Source organism: Coturnix japonica, chromosome 19 (genome assembly GCF_001577835.2).
Source record: "Coturnix japonica isolate 7356 chromosome 19, Coturnix japonica 2.1, whole genome shotgun sequence".
Classification (NCBI taxonomy): domain Eukaryota; kingdom Metazoa; phylum Chordata; class Aves; order Galliformes; family Phasianidae; genus Coturnix; species Coturnix japonica.
In genome coordinates this window covers 7,735,517-7,756,061 of record NC_029534.1, presented here as the reverse complement: position 1 = coordinate 7,756,061, position 20,545 = coordinate 7,735,517, and the positions used below count along the sequence as shown (strand labels likewise).

Sequence of the window (20,545 nt, the reverse complement as noted above, 5' to 3'; positions counted from 1 at the left end):
TGTAAGCAATTTGTTCTATGCAAAAGAAAAAATATATATATTCCTTGTCCTGGTGAACAGTTAGAACTGAAATTCGCATTGCAAGCTGTTTACTTATGTAATATCAGCAGTACACTGTGATGTAGAGATGGCAGCTTAACTATTCTGTCCCAAAATGCAACTGAGAAATACATAGATCTATTCAAGTCAGAAGTGCAGTCAATAGGTTCCTGTACATTCTTAAATTACCATGTTTTGTCACTGTTTTAGTTTACTATGATGAGTAACCTTCAGTCAGATAGGCTGTTCTGAAGAAATTTATAATGAGGGCAATGAGGCCTTTGCACAGGCTGCACACAGCAGCTGTGGGTGTCCCATACCCGGGGATGCTCAAGGCCTGGCTGGGACCTGGGCAGCCTGAACTGGTGGGAGGTGTCCCTGCCCATGGCAGAAGATGTGTACAGAGGTCCCAGCCAAATCCACTCCTTGATTGTATGAAATATTTTTATGTCTTATTTTCTCTGAGCCAGAGCCCAGAAGAGGTGTTCATGGAGATCAGGAGACCACTTGAATGGCACTGCAAACAGATGGATCATTTTGTTGGGCTAAATTTCAACTCCAACTTCAACTTTGCACTAGTGGGGCACCTCCTGAAAGGTAAGAATGCATGTTGCTGCTCGTGTGGGAAAATGAATGTGTTGTTTCATTTGCTACAGTACATTACTTCTTTCTCCTGGAATACTTTCTTTCTCTGTGCTTGCCTGTATCTGCTCACTGTAGATTGATTTGTGAGATAATAGAAGCAATGTATGCACAGACATTTGTGATTGTGTGATTTTGGACTGAGGGACTGAATTAGTAGTTCTAAATGTGCAGTTTCTGTTGGTGTTGTACTTCCTTACCATATGTATGAGGTGTCCTGAGAACATGCTGGAAAATACTTATGAAAGCTTTTTTAAAATATTTTTGCTTTGTAGATATGTTCTAAAAAATTAAATACAAGATTTGGTGTTTAAACCTCATTTTGCAGGGTACAGGCATCCTTCACCTACCACTGTAGCAAGAACAGTAAGGATTCTACATACACTACTAGCTCTGGTTAACAAACACAGAAACTGTGACAAGTTTGAGGTGAACACCCAGAGTGTGGCTTACCTAGCAGGTAAGATTGAACAAACCTTCTTTTGAACCTGGGTTAACTGAAAAGGAATGGGTTATAGGGACCCTGCTTTTGCAGGGGGGTTGGACTCAATGAACTCTAGAGGTCCCTTCCAACCCCTACAATTCTGCGATTCTGTGATTGTGGGAATATCTTCTGGTGTTAGGCTAATGACTGTTATCAGTATAAAGGAAACTTGCAACCGGAGGTGGACAAGAGTCTGGGTTAGGCTGCTGTGCGTCACTGACGCAGTGTGGTCTGAAGGCTTGTCGGTGCAGCACCTACTGGGCAGCTTCCAAAATGCTTCAGGGAGACTGAAGGTGCTTTGGTTTAAATTCTAAAGTGTGTTTTTAATTACAGAATTTACATTTCTAGTTGTCTAGAAACAGAAATCATGGCTGTACGAGGGCAGATGATTAGATCATGGAATTCTTGTTGGTTCGAGAATAGTTATTTTTTTAATGACCTACTTTTAATCTGTACATTTCAGTAAGGTGTAATTACATCTCTGGTCTTTTTTGTAGTAAGTAGAAATTTCAAGTAGATGCTTACGTTCTTCACCATATTCCTGACAGAAAATTTCCACCAACTTTCTTTGATTTTATTATGTTTTAGCTTTGCTGACAGTGTCTGAGGAAGTTCGAAGTCGCTGCAGCCTAAAACATAGGAAGTCTCTCCTGTTGACAGATGTAGCAATGGAAAATGTTCCTATGGATACATATCCCATCCATCACAGTGACACTAGCTATAGGTTGGTTGTCTATCTTTTTGAGAATAAAAGTTTCCCAAATTTCAATGTCTGTTTTCTTTACTAAGCCATCTAAAGGTGAGCTGCAATAAGTAGAAAACTAAACCCCATGTTCATTAAATCTAAGTTAATATTCAGCTGCACATTGGTTGCACAGAATCATAGGGAAAATTGTGTATTGAGTCTCTAGAGGTAGGATGTTGAGATCTGGAAAGCAATTTTAGACTTCAGTTAACTGCTTTGGAGATAACTTTTTTGATAACCCTTTTCTGTGAGACCTAATCTCACTTCATTCTTCATTTGCATTTTAGAATAACATTTTTTGTCTTTTTAAGAAGAAAGGACATGCCAAATGATTGCTTGATTCCTGTCATTGGAGAACTTTGACATCAGCTGTCCATATGTAGCCACTGGAGTAAGCTAGGAAGGCAGCCTAGAAAATACCACACAGAGTCAGTTTTTCTCAGTACAGAGCACTTTACCCAGTACCTCTCCTTTTATCCAGTATGGAGCAGTAGATAATAAATGTCTCACGTTTTGCCTTATAGGCAGATTCGCTTGTGTTCTTGTTGCTTTATATTCAGCTCTTCAGTATTAGGTTCATGCCAGATTGTCAGTTTTGACTAGCTCAGACATTTTTCTAGCAAAATAATTACTTTTAATTGATGCATATTTCTGCTAGAAAATAAAGGATACCTTGGCTAGCTGAAAAATTAATGTCTAAATATGCAAAAGTTTTAAAGACTTTCTTAATTTCTGTGCACTTTCAGGACACTAAAGGAAAATCAACCGTGGTCATCGCCAAAGGGGTCAGACAGACACCTGGCTGCCAGTTACCCGACAGTGGGACAGATAAGCCCTCGAACACGAAAGTCCATGAGTTTGGATATGGGGCAGCCTTCGCAAGCAAACACTAAAAAGCTCCTAGGTTATTAAGATACCTGATTTACTAATTTGTCTGCGGGATACTCCATGAAATTTTACTGGAGAAAAATTATACTTGTACTTGTTCTGACTTCAAGTGCTTATTCTTGATTCAGAGAAATGCACTTGATTTCTACAAAGTGCAAATAGAGGACACTACAATTGAAGAGGAATAATTTGATTTGCTTTGGTCAGGAAGATGGGAAATGTTACTCAGAATGTGCACGCTGAAGTGATTTTTTTTTAAAAAAAGAGATATTTCAGATACTAAAGTTTCATAGTGCCAGTTTTCTGGGAAACAGGCTCCTCGGCAAGGTCTGTTTTGTCAGACCAAGGGGCAATGGTTTCAGTCTATGAGAGGGGAGATGTAGTTTGGATATAAGGAGGAAGTTCTTTACAATAAGGATGGTGAGGTGCGGGAATGGGTTGCCCTGATAAATGGTGGTGTCCCATCCTTGGAGACAGTCAAGCTGAGGCTGGACCAGGCTCTGAGCACCTGGTGGAGCTGCGGATGTCCCTGTTCATTGCAGGGGGGTGGGACAAGATGACCTGTAAAGGTCCCTTCCAACTCGAAAGATACTATGATTCTATGAAACAAGATAAGTTCTCCACATCACTTATGGTTACTGTTCTACATTGTAGTGTACATGGAAGAAGAGAGGCATTTCTTTCATTACAATCCCGTTACTGCTTCCTTTTCAGTAATCACATTTTGGCATGTTTATTCAATGTGATGTGTTGACCAGGAAACCATAGCATGCCCACAGCTTACATACTTGAATAAATTGCATGCTATTCTCATATGCATTGTGAAGCATTTTGGAAACTGTGATGGAGAGCGGCATGATGTAACCATAATTTCTCTACCATCTCTGAAAGTAGTGAAAATGTCCCCAGATTCCTACTGATATGTTGCAGAATAGGATGGTAGCTTGGCCAGACAGTGAGAAATACTTAAAGTATGGATTTAGGTTTAATGTTTTTAATTTCCTGATAAATTGTTTTTAGGTACAAGGAAAAGTTTTGACCATTTGATATCGGACACAAAGGCTCCTAAAAGGCAAGACATGGAATCTGGAATCACAACGCCTCCCAAAATGAGGAGAGTAGCCGAAAATGATTATGAAATGGGTGAGAAACAGGACTAACATTTTCAGAATAACACTAATTATAAATGCTTTGTATTTATATACAAAGGATTATTTCCAAATTCAGTGTTTATTTTCTTAGGTTACTACCAGGTCAGGGAGAAATACCTTAATAGTGGCTTCTGGAGAGTGTAGTCTTTCATATCACTGGCAATTGAGGTTTGAATTAGAGTTGCTCAGTTTGCAGGTGCAGGATAAGGGGCAGCTACAAAGTACTATATACAGGAGCAAAATAAGTAAAATTTGGCTTTTTGTGGCTTACTGAGCCCAAGCTGCAGATTTTGCAAGTGGAATCTGACATGATGCCTAGAATGCCTCTCTTCATCTTCTCCCACATCTGCTTCCTGTGACCCCACCCCCAATTGCAATGCAAGACCAGGGTTCTTCTGTTGTATCTGATGTCAGTCTGCTGCCTGACCCTGAAAATGTTACTTACCACCCCTGGGCCTGTATTTCACTGAATAGGAAATTGGGGTTATTGTTTGCCATTTGATAATACATTCCATGTGACAGTCTAGCTCTGCTAGTATTACAGCATAATATTTGCTTTTATACCTTATGAGAAATCTGAAGTTTGCATATAATTGGACTCGTTATGCAAGATCTAATTCTGTTTTGGTTTAGATTTATTTCCCTTTTGATTGGTTGGTCTTTTTTGTTTGGCAGAAACCCAGAGGATATCACCGCAGCAGCACCCCCATCTCCGAAAAGTTTCTGTTTCTGAGTCAAATGTCCTCCTGGATGAAGAAGTTCTGACTGATCCAAAAATTCAAGCACTGCTGCTTACAGTTCTTGTAAGCCTTCCTTCTGTGTATTATTGTCTGTTACTTCCTGATGCTCATTCATCGTCCAGAGAAATGTTCCTCGTGGTGCTTTATTGCTTCACATGGATCAAAATTAGAATGATTGTGCCACTCTGTTCTTTGCTGCTTTTCTTCAGACTTTCTAAGAATTACTTTTATAATCCCATTAAAAAAGCCAACGTGAGGGGAAATTGGGAATTTCCATGATTCTGTCTGTAGTGCAGAACATGTTGAACACTTGGTTCCTTTTCCTGACAGAATTTTATTACAAACTGATTTGATGTAACAAGAACCTATCTTATGTATTACATATTTTAAAAGTTAAGAAGAGAAAACTGTTAGAATACCAGCACAGTCCAACTTAAACCCTGACTAAATGGCAGTATAGCAACCAGTACGTTAGTGCTTTCACCAGGTACACCAATACACTTTGCATTTCTGTTGTAATGCAGAAAGACTCAGTTGCACAGTTTTGTCAAAAACTTATTATCTAATTTGGGGCCAAAATAGAAGCTATTACCAACTGTTCTTATTGTTTCCCATGACATGAAGCAACTTAATTCCATGTCTCCAAATTAATCTTCTGGAATGCTGCTTCTTCTGGAATCCTGAAATCTTACAGACCTTAAACTATAATAACAAGCAAAAAAGGCTGTAACTACTCAGCCTCCCTTAGAAGCATGCTGATTTAGTCCTTTGCATTATCACAGGCAACGTTAGTGAAGTACACTACTGATGAATTTGACCAGCGGATTCTGTACGAGTATTTAGCAGAAGCCAGTGTTGTCTTCCCAAAGGTCTTTCCTGTTGTGTAAGTATCTGAAGCTGTTTGTGATGACTCTGTACTTGGCCTTCCTTTAAAATGTCTCTGGTCCAGGGCAAGCATGTGTGAGTTGCTTTACTCATTTCTACGTTATGAGCTGCACTCTGTCCTTTGCTTGAGACGGATGTCCATCACAGTTTGAGAATGTTGCATTCACTTAACATAGGGGAGAAAGGAGTGTTCTTACAGGAATGGGCATCCTCACATGGCACTGCCACAAATGCCCCTATGGCACACGTCAGTTCTCTGGGCAGGTTGGCAGAGCAGCCAGGGAGCCCGTCTGTGCAGCCATCCATTCCTCCCGAAAGCTTTCAGCGTTCCTGCTGCCATTACAGTAGTTTGGTGACTCAGTGTGGCTTTGGCACTTATTTGGTACTGTAGAAAATCACATTTCTTTTTCCCGTGGTCGTATAGTTTTCTATATAAGTCAACATATACAATTTTAGATATTTTTGTACTAGTTAGACTCAATTTTTTTAATCAGTAACTCGAGTGCATATCAAAACTAATGTCAAGTGTACTTCAGATATTCTTTTGATATATATTTTTAGCTATGGGTTAAAAGTACTTTGCTGTAAAGTTGTTGAGAACTGCGTATTTATTTTGTGGGAAAAAAATAATCTTCTGTTCTTTTCTTTAGGCATAATTTATTGGATTCCAAGATCAATACCCTTCTGTCACTGTGTCAGGATCCAAATTTGTTGAATCCAATTCATGGGATTGTTCAGAGTGTTGTTTACCACGAGGAGTCTCCGCCCCAATACCAAACTTCTTATCTACAAAGTAATTTGTTTTTAATTGCTGAATTCAAAGTTAGATACCTAATGAAAGTGCCTCAGCAGGAGAGCTGATGAATTTTGTTGTGTGGTTTCTCTCTGATTTCATAAATCCTTCATAACATTAAGTTTGTTGTTGCAGGTTTTGGATTTAATGGGTTGTGGAGATTTGCTGGCCCATTTTCCAAGGTAAGAGATAAATTCAGGAGTGATGCAGATAAGTGATAAAATTGATACGAGCAAGTCAGAAATGTAAGGGTTGCTCTTATGGCTGAAAGTTTTTCAGCCTGCAGCAGCTGTTTTGGTGAAATCAATAAGGTAAACTTACTGAAGTTGGATAAAAGTAGTCAGGTGGTAGATACAGCTTTTCAGCACCCCAAAGTTTGCAAAAAGTATTGAAGACATGGAATGTTATTCAGAGACTCTGGTTTGTTGTCTGCATCTCACTGTTTAAGAGTTCAAATCAGTAAGAGCGATAATTCCGTGAGGACAAATTCTGTGTTACAGCAATAAAAGTATTGACCATCTGTGCTCCCATTTGTTGCCTCTAGTCATTGCTACAGGAACTACATGAGCAGAGTAGGCAGTGTTCTGGCCGTAGGCTTTGGGGGGTGCAAGTAATATTCCTCGTAACATTTTAAGTTTGGGTGATTTGGAACTTCAGAATGGAACAGCCCCCTCTTCTGGCTGTGCAGTTCTTAGATGTACTAAAATCGCATCTGCGAGTGATCTGTAGTATTACATTTAGACTAATCTGGGAAGGACCCCAAATGGGTTTTCACACGTAGTTGCACCCAAATGCTTTTTATAAATTTCAGGCAGAACCATTGTAAACTTACAGTGAGTCAGGGGTGCAGCTCATCGACAGAAAAGTAGGAGGAAATGACCCCACCTTTTTTTTTCACAGCAAACACAAATCCCAGACTATGCTGAACTCATAGTGAAGTTTCTTGATGCCTTGATTGACACATATTTGCCTGGAATTGATGAAGAAACCAGTGAAGAATCTCTCCTGACACCCACATCTCCATATCCTCCTGCAGTGCAGAGCCAGCTCAGCATTACAGCTAACCTTAACCTTTCCAATTCCATGACCTCGCTCGCAACTTCCCAGCACTCCCCAGGTCAGTAGCAGTTGTGGTACTACATAGGTAGGGAAATGTACTGAATTTATACAGCCAGATACTCTATCTTGTTATGTTTTTAATATGTTTACACATCAAACATGATTGCATTCTTGAGTCTAATGACTATTAAATTGTTGACTAAGCTGTTACACTGGTGTTTCAGATGCTGGATTTTGTCCAGCACAAAAGCCGTCTTCCAAGTCATTATGCATGGAGAAAATAACATGAAGTACATCAGAATGAATAGCAGCTGCATCTTAACATGGAACATATGCAACAGTGAATCCTAGAAAGTTGATAAAGACAGATACATAATCATGAAGGTTTGCAAGGAAAATAACATTCACTTAGGCAGTGCAAACTAGCACATACTAGGAAATATAATCCAGAGCTGTGCTGTGATTGAGAATGCCTGGACTGACTCTGTTTCAGGCTATGTGGGATAAAGCTGAGACTCCTACAGGCAGCACCAAATGGGGCTCAGACTCTGCTTGGAGGAAGAAGGAAAAAAAATAAGTATGACAGTGTTCAGAAGTGCAGTCATCATTGGCTGTAAATAGAAATGCTAAATTCTGTCTGGCTTGGGGAGAGGGGAATTAAAGAAGGATGCAGAGGTTAAATATGGCAGCATAGATTTTTGGGGTGAAAAACGAAAAAATAAGGCTAAAAAGGATTTGACATAGCATATGAGAGAGAAACTAGAGAAAATGGAATGTAGGAAGAAAACTGAACGTATGTCAAAGAGATCTACCGGAAGGTTCTGCCTGAAGTGATTCTGGTTATTGGCTCATACACTGCGGAAATGCTTTGCTCTTCTTTGTCAAGCAGTTACACAGTCTGATGTTTCTCAAATAGTGATTTAACTGTTGCAATTCTGAACACTGAAATCAATCAGCCTTTTATTTCAGCTTCATTTCTTACCTAATGAGAGGCTCAAGACCACTTAGATTTGGGTGTGAGACTTAGAGAAGCATGTTGGGTTTTTTTTTACTAATTGGTTTCTGGTAGCTCTGACTTAAGTCCTACTTAGTTGTGCATAGCTCTGTTTGTGGTTTTTTTGGCTATTACAAGTTTGCAGAGGTAAGGTGTGCAGAGGTGAGATTGTGTTCTGTGGTGCTCCAGTAGTGTGGGAATGGCAGTTTCCTTTTTTTTTGTGCAGTGAGAAGTGACTACAACTCTTCCCCAGTCTGAGAACTCAGTTTAACTTATTTAGGTTTGGAGTGATCACTTCTTGATGTTTTGATTCTGAGTTCTAGAAATATGCTTTTAAGATTCCTGTCAAAAACAGGACTTGATATCCAGTCACACAAGTACAAGATGTGTTACATTAAATAATGTTGTCTGAAGTGAGGAGAGGAAATACGAGAGGTATTTTGCACAGTTGCTACCTCTTTTTCTGCTACTTTATTAATAGTAAAGTTTCTAGACTAGAGGAGACCGTGGTTGTCATTGTGGCGTTGGTATTGATTCCTTGCTTTGCATTCCAGCCTGGGACAAGTAAGAAAATAACACTGACTTGAAAGGAACTTACTGGTTGTGTCCTCCTTTTACCCCTCACTTCATGTTCTTACATGGAAGGAATTGAGGCAGCTCTTCAAATTTGTTTTTTTTTTTTATTCAAGTGTTGCACAAACAGATGGGCTTTGATTAATGCTGGTTAAGAGCCCATCTCCACCAGCAGCATTTGGGAGGAACTGGCACTTCACATCACTTGTTAAGTGATGCAGGTCTGTAATAATGCATGAATGCATGGTTTGCTTGGAGGTAAAATGTTAGAAAGCCTCTATGAAGTAAAGGAGATTACTGAGGGATAACTGCTGTTATCACAGGACTTTCCCATGCAAGGCTGGGGTGTGTTAGCTGCTGGTGGTTATCAAGTAGGTATATTTTTCAGTTTGTTTTATCAGCTTTTTCTTGAGATTTTGTTGGTGGTTTTTTGTTTCCTTTTATCAAAAGCTGAAAGGAATGCAAAGGACAGTAATAAAATTCAGCCATGAGGACTGCTGTGCTTATTTGAATAGGCTTGAGTGCCTTCAAAAACTTGGAAAGTGGTTTTCCAGCATTTCATTGTGTTCCCATATCCCACATCTATTACATTGCTCCACCTAAGTCAACTTGCTGTTTCTCACATTTAAAATGTTTCATTAACCAATGCAACTTTGCATAAAACATCCTTTGCTTTTTAGGCTGCTTAATTGTTTCAAAAATCTTGTTCTGACACTTTATACAGCTCCCTTTTGCGTTTTCCTTCACTGTGCCTTGAGGCATCGTGCTGAGGGAGTAAGCAATGAGAGATGTAATGTATCTGCCAAGATAAAACCACTGGGAGAAGAACTGCAGAATAGGAAGTAAACATGGGCCACCGGGCTGCTGAAGGCAGCACCGCGGCTGTGGGGCTGGCATGAGATGCAGGCCCGTCATCTGCTTGCTGTGATAGGAGAACTACTGAGGAAATCAAGTATTTAGCAGTGCTGAATTGAATTAAAGAAACAGTTGGATGCAAGGATGTTTTTTTATTATGCTAACAAATACATTAAATTGCTGATAATGTATTTCTTGAATCCAGAAACAAGTAGACAAGATTGTTTGTATGTTTTGTCTGTCATCTGTCCCCACCCCATTGTCATGGACATTATTCACTTACGTTTTTTCTTTCATTCTGTGTTTGTAAAGCTTCTCTGCCTTGCTCTAAATCTGCAGTTTTCATGCAGCTTCCTCATCAAGGTACTCTCTATTTCCATCATATTTGCACGAGATGCTGCTTGATCCGCTTTAGGGTTGGGCTTGTGGCATGAGAAGTGTTTTACTAATCCTGAGTACAGGAATGGCTTCAGTGTAAGTGCTAAGCTGTTGCATTTCTCTTGTGGTGCTAGTAATATTTACTGGTATAGTGGCAAATGCCATTCACATCTTCAAGAATAAGATTCATTTAGTAATAGTGGAAGCTCAGTGTGTGAAATTGTTCTGCTGCACATTTTAAGCTAAAATGTAAAATTATTTCCTGAGCTCTTCTGTTTCACAGGAGGTAGTTTCAGCATCATTGGTGCACCACCAGGAAACAGACACCAGTTCTTTGGACTAAATGGCAGCAGACAGAGGGTTCATTAAAATGAATTCTCAGCGACACCATTTGATTTTTGCTTCTGTGTGGAGAAATAAATAGGTCTGCGGAAGACATTTTTTGCTCACACATGCAGGTTGCTTCCTGTTCTCATCATAGCTTGTGACTTCGTGAGCTCACACATACAGGCAGCGGAAGGATGGCAGCCTTCAGACAGCGTCTGAACGTAGTTCTGATTTTCACTGCAACTGTGTGAATTAGAGGAGAGTAATCACCATTCTGGCTTGTGAGAATCAATTTCTTAGAGGGATGAAACATAGAACTGTGGGAAATACCATGTGTAGTGATGGGATTTTGCTCTAACCTTTTTATTTGCTGTCAGACATCCTAATTTTTGCTTCTAGTTATACTTTGAACCTCTCCCATTAAATTATCATTCCTACTACTCATTCCAATGCTGTACATGTACTGTGTTTAGTGTTGTTAAATGTGCCTCAAACATACTCATCTTGTTGCAGAAGTAATGTGACAGCTGCATGAAGATACACAAGTGATTAACTCAGAGTAGGGTTAGCATAAAAGCAATGACTGAAAGCATGTCTGCACTAAGCAGGAGTCTTAGCTTTTAAGTCTTCAAATGACAGACTGTATCCAGGGCTGTAGAGCAGTGGCTAATACCCAGTCATGCACTGTCATCTTGTCAGCATGAAGTTACACTGGTGGGGTTTGTTTAGGAGGGTTGTTTGATGTGATTCCTTTAGCACAACACAGTAGAAGTTCCCTTGTCCTGCAGAGAACATCTAAAGCTCAAGACGAGTACATGCGTTTGGGTAGAAATCCTGGTTTCATTTTTACCTTCTACCTCCTGCCTCTGTCTGGGAGTGCAGCACTTTGGCAATAACAGTCATGAAACTTTCCAGACTCACCTCTTGTTTGCATAATTGTGCAATTATGTCCAAGCTTTGGCCCTAGAGTTTCTTTACTCTTGATTTGGGAGGGTATGGATGGAGCATTTTATTTTCAGTTACCCTTGCTCATTCTGCCCACAAATATATCGGAGGATGTGCTCCTGCAAGCAAGCAGCCTCGTGCACAGGCAACCGTGATGCTGCTGTCAGCTGCAGGGTGTTGAGGCAGCTCCAAAGCGGAGCACTCTGCCCTTCCTTCTGAACTGGACCTGAGTCTCACTGCCCTGTTTGTTACAGTGAAGTTTCAGGAGTATTTGCAGTGACTTTTCCTGTCCTTACAAAGGTTAGCACAGAGGGGTGTTGGATCTGGTCAGCGCTGTGCTTACTCTGAGCACAGAGTTGTACATTTGATCTGAAAAAATGATTCTTTATATTACAGTACTGCATCAGATTTCTCATTTGCAAGTCATCGTCACCAGTAAGGCTGTGTTACTACTTGCCAAGAGAGTTACAAGTTGTTTTAAATACTTTGTTAGTTGGATGTCTGAACTGCTTTCCCAGCTGTAGGGCAGCACCGCTGGCTGCTTGTGTTCCCAGAGGCTGCCTCCTCACCGCCACCCGTTCGCATGGCAGACCTGGGTTGTGTCCTGAGCACAATCACTGAGTGCCACCTGTGTCGCCGTTGCCTGACCCCGTGTGGTCCAGAAGGGTGCCTTCATTCTGGTATCGAGGGTATCACAGCATTTTGTCCCATGAAGGCACCTACATGTTAACCTGTTCATTTGCAGAAACGTCTGTCGTGAGGATGCTGAGTCGCAGGGCGGCAAAGCAGGGAGGCTAACGTTGGTCTGTGTGTTTTCCCAGGGATTGACAAGGAGAACGTGGAGCTCTCGCCCACCGCTGGCCACACCAACAGCGGGAGGATGCGCCACGGCTCCGCCAGCCAAGTGCAAAAGCAGCGAAGTGCTGGCAGCTTGAAACGTCACAGCATTAAGAAGATTGTGTGAAACTTGGGGTTGGTTTTTTGTTTGATCAGTTTTGGGGTTTTTTTTTTTTGGAAACTGACTGACATACGTGGGCCTCTCGCAAAGGGCCCCCACCAGTTGTGATGCTGCACTTAATTCTTCAAGTTCCCATCCTGTCAGCCGTGTTGCCAGATGATCAACTCCTGAAACATTGCCTGAATTCTAATGCCTTCTTTCTTTAATTCTGTTTTTTTTTAATTTAAGCCAGTGTTTCAGAACCGCATGTAGATCCTGAAGGACTTTGTAGGCGAAGGAGCTGTGAGTTCTTTAACGCTGCAGAACATACCTTGTCCAAATATGAAAGCCATTTCCCATAGACGGTTCTGCCTTGCTTCTGTGATTCACCTTGTTTGTTTCTTCTCTAAAGGAAAGTGTTAATACTTAATCCTGTTTGCACACTTCTCAAGGTAGTTGCTTTATGACCCAGGGGAAGTTACTATCAGCCTGGTTTTAATTCAAACTTGTAGGATTTTTAGCTGTGGACTTTTTTTTACCATGCTTAAAAGAAATTTAACAGTAGCTGCAGTACAATGAGCTTAGCCAGAATTGGTCGATTAGATTAAATTCCTTGTAATTAGCAATAAATTGAGAGGACAAGGAGGCTTCATGAGTCTCTTCATTCCCCAGACCATAGCTTCAAACACTTGGACTGTATATGGACCAGACTGGATAAACTGGCTTTTTTCCAAAGCAGTGGTTTTTTGCCGTACTTTAACTGCACTAAAAAAGGTTGTACAGTGGAAAGAAAACCATCAAGAACTGACTATTATGGTGTCATTATAGCAGTGTTTAAAATTGATTGCTGCTTTCTTCCATTTAACGCATGCTTTAGTTTTGCCCTTCTAACAATGTGCACCTTCGAGAAATTCCTGGCAGAAAAACTATTGGGATACGGAGGGGAAAATTTTATTGATTAACTTCCAGCCCTGGGAGGTTGTTTGGCAAAGCTGCTTCTGTGCTGTCCAAGCAGTGCTATAAAAACAGTAATGTTTGCTTAAGGTACACAACTTTGAAACTAACTGACACTTTGTCAAATCCAGGTTACGTTTGAATGTTTGCAGTGCAATTTCTGCTATCAGTGCAGACATCTGCAGTCAAACTTTTCTTGCAGAACTTTCAAGGGGTTTTAGTTTGTAAGGGCTCGTATTTGGGGGTTACATGAAACTGAAATTGCTGTCACTGTGAGAGACTTGTCGGTCACAGTAGTGCATTGGCAATGGGGACTGTGATAATATGCTGCTATGTTGAATGAGGTGTAAAGGTGTGGCACGGGGTGCTGCAGACATTACCTGCACAGACTGGAGATGTGCAGAGTTGGATCTCAGAGGTGAATGGGCATTGTGACAAAGGCCTGTCAGCCGGGTGCTCATTGTAGGGCTATAAGCAAATCTACTGCTAAAGAACAGTTACACTTCCTAGATTCAAATCTCTGTTGTATGTTAGAAGTTAACAACAATAAATGGCTTTAGAAGGGAAAAAAAAAAAAGTATATCCACTCTATGAAGAGATTAAAATCCTCTAGTGCAATCTTATTAGTGGCTTTCAGTAAATCAAACTCCACAGCTAAATTATTAGAGAATGGTACAATTATAAGTGTTCAGATTTTATTGATACAGCACATAATTCACGTGTATCCACACAGTAACAATGTAACATTTATGTAAATAAAAATGCCTTTATTGTATTGATTCATAAAATAACAATTCTTCTAATTTGTTTACAGTCCTGGAAGAACTATGAACTTAATAAGCTTAATATGCAAATAGTTTGCCAAAACAAGAAGAAAATGTAGAATTGAAATGGAATCATTGGAAAAGATGACGAGTTGTGCAGTTTACCACGTGTTTTTATTCTTGATTGTGTAGGAGCAGCAGTAGAAACGATTCCTAAACTGTTAGATCTATGGAAGGGTTACAGGGCCAGACTTAAATTAAGAACTGAGCGCTGACTGGTGCCGTGTTTTGAGCCTCTGTGCATTTGTCATTTGGGAGTCACTGATTTAGAAACCTTTTTCATCTCATACATCAAATCACTAATAGCCACCTTCGGTATCACTGTCGGTTTGCACCTAATTGTGCTGAATCCAGCTATTCCCAGCCCTTCCTGTTTTGCTGAAGACAATGAATTGTAGAATCCTGGAGTTATTCCCTCCATCAGAGGGAGGAAAAAGAATCTCTTGTCATTTACTGATACAAAAATAGAATTTTCAGTCATTTCTCTGTGAGCAAATTTTTTAAAACTAATTCCAGATGAACTGCTCTGCTCTGATTGGTCTGAGTGCCAATATTCTGCATTGCCTGTGTAACAGATGCATCATGAAATAAGCAGTAATGCATTCTTAAGAGACTTGAGTATGGTGAAACCAAAATTACCTTTTCCGTGAGAACTCAGAACTGCTGGAAGCTCTTGGTCCTGGCTGAAACAAACGATACATTGATAAAGCAAGTCAGCAAAATATCATCTGTTGTTTCCCGGGAAGGAGTCATTGAATGTTTTCACTGTGTAGTCCAGTGAGGGGACCCAGACCTTCAGAGCAGGGAGGTCAGGCAGTTTAGGTAAAAAGAGCTGAACTTGAGTGTAACTGTAGGCACAGAACCATAGAATGGTTTGGATAGAAGGGCCTTAAAGCTCACCTTGCAGCCCCAGCCATGGTGGGGCACCTCCCACCAGCACAGGCTGCTGAGGGCCCACCCAGCCCGTCCTCCAGCACCTCCAGGCATGGAGCACCCACAGCTGCTCTGGGCAGACTGTGGCAGGGCCTCACCACCCTCCTTGTGAGGAATTTCTTCCTTTTACTTGGTCTACATCTACTTTTTTAGTTCAAAGCCCTCACCCATTGTGCTGTTACACTCCCTGTCAGTCCATTCCTGCAGCTCCTGAAGGCTGCTGTGAGGTCTTCCAGAGCCTTCTCCAGGCTGAACAGCCCAGCTCCCTCAGCCCATCTGCACAGGAGAGGTGCTTCAGCCCCCTGAGCATCCTCCTGGCCCCTTCTGGACTTGCTCCAGCAGGTCCATGTCTGCCTTCGGGGAGCCCAGGCCTGAACGCAGTACTGCAGGTGGTCACAGCCGACAGCTACAGATGTAGCTATGTTTGCTGTTGTACACAGCAGTACCAGGGTTTAGGAAGTTTGTGCTTATATCAAAGGGGAAAACGCCTTCCTTTCATTTGTAACCTTTGATTAGTAAATGGTTGGTCAGTGCCTTACTGTCATCCATCACCATGAAAACCTGCTCCCTCTAACAGCCATTGCTACTGCTTTACTTTTTTCTTTCCTTTATTTATTCCCTTTTCCCATTCTGCCTGTTTGTGTCCTGCTCTGTTTCATTCCTGTGAGCGCTGCACTCCACCTCTAATCCAGCCTCTTTCACCCCTCTCCTCATCCTGTCACTCCATTGATGCTAGTGATCAGCAGTTAGTTGCTGGTGATGATGCTTCAAGATCGGGCATGAAACCTGGTGTTAGAAGTGGGAGACTCCCAAGGTCAGACCTTCCAGTCACTGTTTCAGGCAGCGCACAGGCTGCCCCAGTCACAGTCTGAGGATCGATCACCTCTGCAGCCATGTTGTAGTCTGTGCACTTTGGAATGAGAACTTAAATGCAGAAAAATCTGATTGTAACACATGGACCACGTAGCTACACTATGGGGACTGTATGTTTGACACCCCTGGTTTGGAACATGCTATCCATTACGTACTAACTACAGTTAAGTACTGTAAAGATGATTAACATTTTGTGTTTGTATTTTCCCTGACTTAAAGATAATTCAGTAGTATTTGAATAGTACATAACCTACCTGTTAATTATGCCAATGTTTCTGCTTTAATGTGCATGAAGTTTCCAAGAAGAGGAAGCTTTTCAACTAAGTATTGTGGAGGAGCACTTGGAGCACTCCAGGGCTCTCTTCCTAAATGGGTTGTAGGTTTTAGGGCTTTTTCTGTTCCATCCTAAGTTTAATTTTTACCGATGTAATGAAGCACGTCTTACTGTTATGCAACAAACTTACCACAGAAAGTCACTTTTAGTGTTGGTCCCACCATTTTTTTTAATGCAGTATATTCACCTGTAAATATTTTTTGTGTAAAATTTGACAGAAAAGTATATTTACTACACTGTAAATACATGTGACAATATATTGTATTATTTTGCTTTTTTTGTAAAGCAGTTAGTTGCTGTATATGTATAACATACAAATTTGATTATTCTAGTGTTAGTCATTGTTAACTACTACTTCTCCTTCCTGCTGTTGCGTTGCGTCATTTAAAAACAAAGCTGTGTACTATAAACTCACACTGTGTACGATATCTTCCTCTTTCCATTTGGGCCTCGACTTTGAACACGTTCCCTTGATCCACAGTCCTGTTCCCATGGTAAGCAAGTGTCCCGGGGTGGGCCGAGCCCTGCAGATCAGACACAGCTGGTGAGCTTAGGCAGAAGTGGTAGAAGCCTGGTTTCAGGTAACTTGTTCCTCCATCTTCTCCTCATGTATGTACTTTGCCTTTTTTTGAAGTAAAATGTAAATTCAACCTGCTTCAAGTTGTTTGAAGGTCATTCGCTTACGGGACAGAGTTGGTCTATTCTGAAATCCTTCCTCTGTTTCTTGGAACACGGATTTGAATGGGGTTGAAAGTGAGATTTGACAAGCTGTTCTCCCTGGGGAGAACAAGAACCAATTGCCTCAGGGTTTGTCCTTCAGACAAATGTGCTGCTGTGCAGGTGTGATCCTGCAAGGTTTTGAATAGCAGCAAAACTGCCTGTGGATAACTGAGGAGGGGACAGCATGTGGATAGAACAAAGCCAGCCCCGTGTCATCAATCTCATGTCACTGCAGTAAGATGATTATAATCGAAAGAATCAGACTTTTTAATGTTAATCCAGTATTTTAATAAAACAGCTGCTTGGCCTTTAAAGAATACAGCAGTATAATTTGTCTATTTGGGCTCTTCTAACTTAAAAACGTCAAGTCCCAACTGTCAGGCAACCTTCATGACAAATATATATATATTTCTCTTTTAGGGGAATACTTTACTAAAAATGTGTAAGTACTTACATGCTGCCTCTGAATCATTCATCTGTATCAGTAATAGCAGCACTGTGTATAGAGAGGAGCCCTAAGAGGTATTTCCTGAAGCCACGCTAAGTGACTGCTGCTAAAATCACTGTCATTCCTCTTTTGGCCAGCTGACCTTCCCTGGTACTTGTGGTGCAATGGTAGTGAATGAAAGGGGAGTTATTTTAGCTCAGTCTTTATGCGGTCAAACAATTCTACATGGGGAAAAAATGGCATCCTCAGAGCAACCACTTCTCTATTTGGAAATGGCTTCAGAATTGCTGCCCAGCTGGCACCTGAATGCCAGAATGTTTTACAAAGGGAAAATAAAGTCTAAGTTTAGAACTTCTGTGATGAAAGGGTACAAATTTTGTTCTAGAGTTAAATAAGGGTAAAACTGTACAAGTAAAACTGCAATTGTTAGAACTGCTGCAAAGCCCTGCAATAACACTGACCTGTAGTGAGAGTAGATCATTCCTAAATACTGAGCTGTCTCTGGCCAGCACAAACACTTCCAAGTACCCCAATTGGAATAGCACAACTTTCTAATATTCACCCTCTAGATATCACAGATGTTTCATAAAAAAATGTAGTTCTCATAATGGTAATGTCAGACTTTATTGTGAACACCCTAAAAAACTACAGAATGTGCACAGATGTAAAAATTGAAAACCTTTTCCAGAAGCTGGTGGGGTGCCAGCACTGAGGGAAACTATGGCACAAATATGGAGCTGAACCCGATACCTCTGAATGGTGACATTGCTGCGAGGATCAGCCTCATCTCAGGCTGCTTCACAGCTGCATGTGGCTGGGTTAAGGAAACAGCAGATGAAAGAAAGTGGCTGTTCTGTTGACCACACTCTGCTGCTTTGACATCCCGTTCTTTGCCCCACTTCACTGACCCCAGGGTGGCTCGGAGCCTTTTGTGACCAAACGCTGTCACGGGTGAACTGCTACATGGAGAAACACCCACTGCACAACATGTAGGTGCAGTCTGGTCCTTTAGCATCCTACCACAGGACCGAGTTCTACTGCAAATTGGTCACTTCTGGGATCATCAAATGTCGAGTGTATCGTGCTCAGGCACAGTGCCATGGAACTAAGAACTAAAGCCCGGCTCTTGATGCTGTGAAGAGTGCTACTGACTGCTCCCTATCAAAGCACTGATGATCTGTTTCCAGCAGCAGAATTTTAAGATTTGTGTGTGAATCCTAAGCATCGTGGATCATTCGTTTCTGTGCTGTTGTGCTTAACAAGTTCCCAGATGAAAATAAATCCCGGGGTTGTGTGGGTGGAGTAGAATAAAGTTCTGGTGTTAACTTGTTAAAACAAGTCCAGGTTTGCTGCTCAGTGCAACAATGAAAACGTTCAGCTGCATCTTAAGGTACAGTCAGATGACAGCACGATAGTGGTGACTAACTCTGTGTTTAAGAAACAGTGAACTACTAAACTTTTTTTTTATAGCACGTCATCCTTTAGAAAAACAAAAAAGATGTGCTCTGCAGTTTCTGCTCCTGATTAGTGTCAATATTAGTATTGATTAGCTCAGGGAGTGCAGAGCTGGATGCTCAACAGAATGGCTGTGGTGAGCTGTACAAGAATTGGGCATCCAGATCCGGGCATTAAAGACGCAGGTAAGTGAAGTGTCGTGTCCTGAAGAGGCGGATCAGAGACAGGCCTGACTGGGGCTGAGTTTTCCAAGCCGTTGTTTATTAATTCAGCTTCCTAAGGCAACTTGTGGTTAAGATACAATACGAGGTGCCAGGTGAGGGTCGCAGTGACTGCCTCTCCCTCCTCGCCTGTCCTGGGCTCCCTTCTCTGTGCCATAATTTGCATTTTGTGCAGTGCATTTACTGCTGGCTCTGCCCTCCCTCTCCCTGCAATATCAGCCAGGGTTTTTTCCCTTTTTGCTGGTTCTTCCAGCCCTTCTTACAGTGCACGTGCAGAGTTCTGCAGTGTGTGAGACCCACCCAGCTGCCTACAGACAGACACAGCAGAGTGGTGGTGAGCCAAAGGGGAGCCTGCTTAGGAGCAGCACGAAGCATAGGAAGGAATAAAGGCCCCAACTACAAACACAAGTGAGGCCAGGGGTCGGCAGGGGCAGGACAACAAAACAAGAAGAAACTTACACATTTCTTCCAAATATTTGGCTCCTGAGTTTCTGAGAGCTGAATTACTGCTCTTGGAACGAGGACGGGCTGTTGTCAGCTCTGCGTATCTTGTCCATTGAAAAGCTGGGTGGGCCCTTTTCCTCCAGGTGCAATTCTCCTCTGGTCCCGTTCCAGTCAGGGCGGTCATTGGTTTTCACTGCTGGAAAAGGAAAAATTACTGCTCCCTTTGTAACTGCAGCTGACACCTGAACACGCTGCTCTGCACCCAGAGCCACAACAAGTCAGCGCTGCTTACAACACAGCGCGGGTTCAGAGAGTGAAACCAGGCTCACACTGAAAGCCAGCACCGTGCTATGGCACTGCAACCAGTGCATGGAATACACCGCAAAGCAGTTTGCAAGAAAGCTCCTGTTGGCCTTCCCACATCTCAGTGCTGGTTGAGATGTGAACGGCAGGGCTGTAATGAGATGTGAACGGCAGGGCTGTAATGAGATGTTATTGGTAAGGGGACACAGCGCCGCTCCCCACCAGCCGCCACCCGCAGCCGCTCGTTCATTCGCCGCCACCTCACACTGAAGCGAAATCGAATCGCTCAAGGCGCAGCGCGGCGTTACCGGCCCCGACTCGCGCCTTCCCTTCACCCGTCAGCCCGGCACTCGGAGGCCTCGCGCTGTGCGCTCCGTGCTCACCACCCCACGGCCCTCGGCAGCGCGGGGCTGAGGAGCGGCACGGCGGGATGATCCTGCAGCAGCGGATGGTGCCGTGTGCGGGGCGGTGCCGTGTGCGGGGCGGTGCCGTGTGCGGGGCGGTGCCGTGTGCGGGGCGGTGCCGTGTGCGGTGCCGCCATCCTCCTGTGGGCGGGCCGGGGCGGGCCGGCCCTCGCTTCGCTCGTGAGGCGCCGTTGTTC

At 42.3% G+C, this 20,545-nt stretch overlaps 1 protein-coding gene and 1 long non-coding RNA gene across 3 annotated transcripts in view; one reads left to right on the top strand and one right to left on the bottom strand.

Annotated features, from left to right (window-relative positions):
- NF1 (neurofibromin 1) overlaps positions 1-16,767 on the top strand; it is an 83,530-nt gene extending 66,763 nt beyond the window's left edge. For both annotated transcript variants that reach the window (XM_015881111.2, XM_015881110.2), the window contains 11 exons: positions 510-636; positions 1,010-1,141; positions 1,754-1,889; positions 2,657-2,814; positions 3,819-3,941; positions 4,625-4,752; positions 5,472-5,572; positions 6,225-6,367; positions 6,503-6,549; positions 7,268-7,484; positions 12,320-16,767. In XM_015881111.2, the coding sequence (XP_015736597.1) occupies positions 510-636; positions 1,010-1,141; positions 1,754-1,889; positions 2,657-2,814; positions 3,819-3,941; positions 4,625-4,752; positions 5,472-5,572; positions 6,225-6,367; positions 6,503-6,549; positions 7,268-7,484; positions 12,320-12,462 (1,455 nt within the window). In that variant the 3' untranslated portion in view covers positions 12,463-16,767. The remainder of the gene's footprint in view (positions 1-509; positions 637-1,009; positions 1,142-1,753; positions 1,890-2,656; positions 2,815-3,818; positions 3,942-4,624; positions 4,753-5,471; positions 5,573-6,224; positions 6,368-6,502; positions 6,550-7,267; positions 7,485-12,319) is intronic.
- On the bottom strand, positions 14,141-20,246 carry LOC116654244. Its single transcript, XR_004309301.1, has 2 exons — positions 19,657-20,246; positions 14,141-19,505 (listed from the first exon to the last, which is right to left on the bottom strand). It is a non-coding gene; the product is annotated as an uncharacterized LOC116654244 (long non-coding RNA).
- Positions 20,247-20,545: the final 299 nt, after the last annotated feature.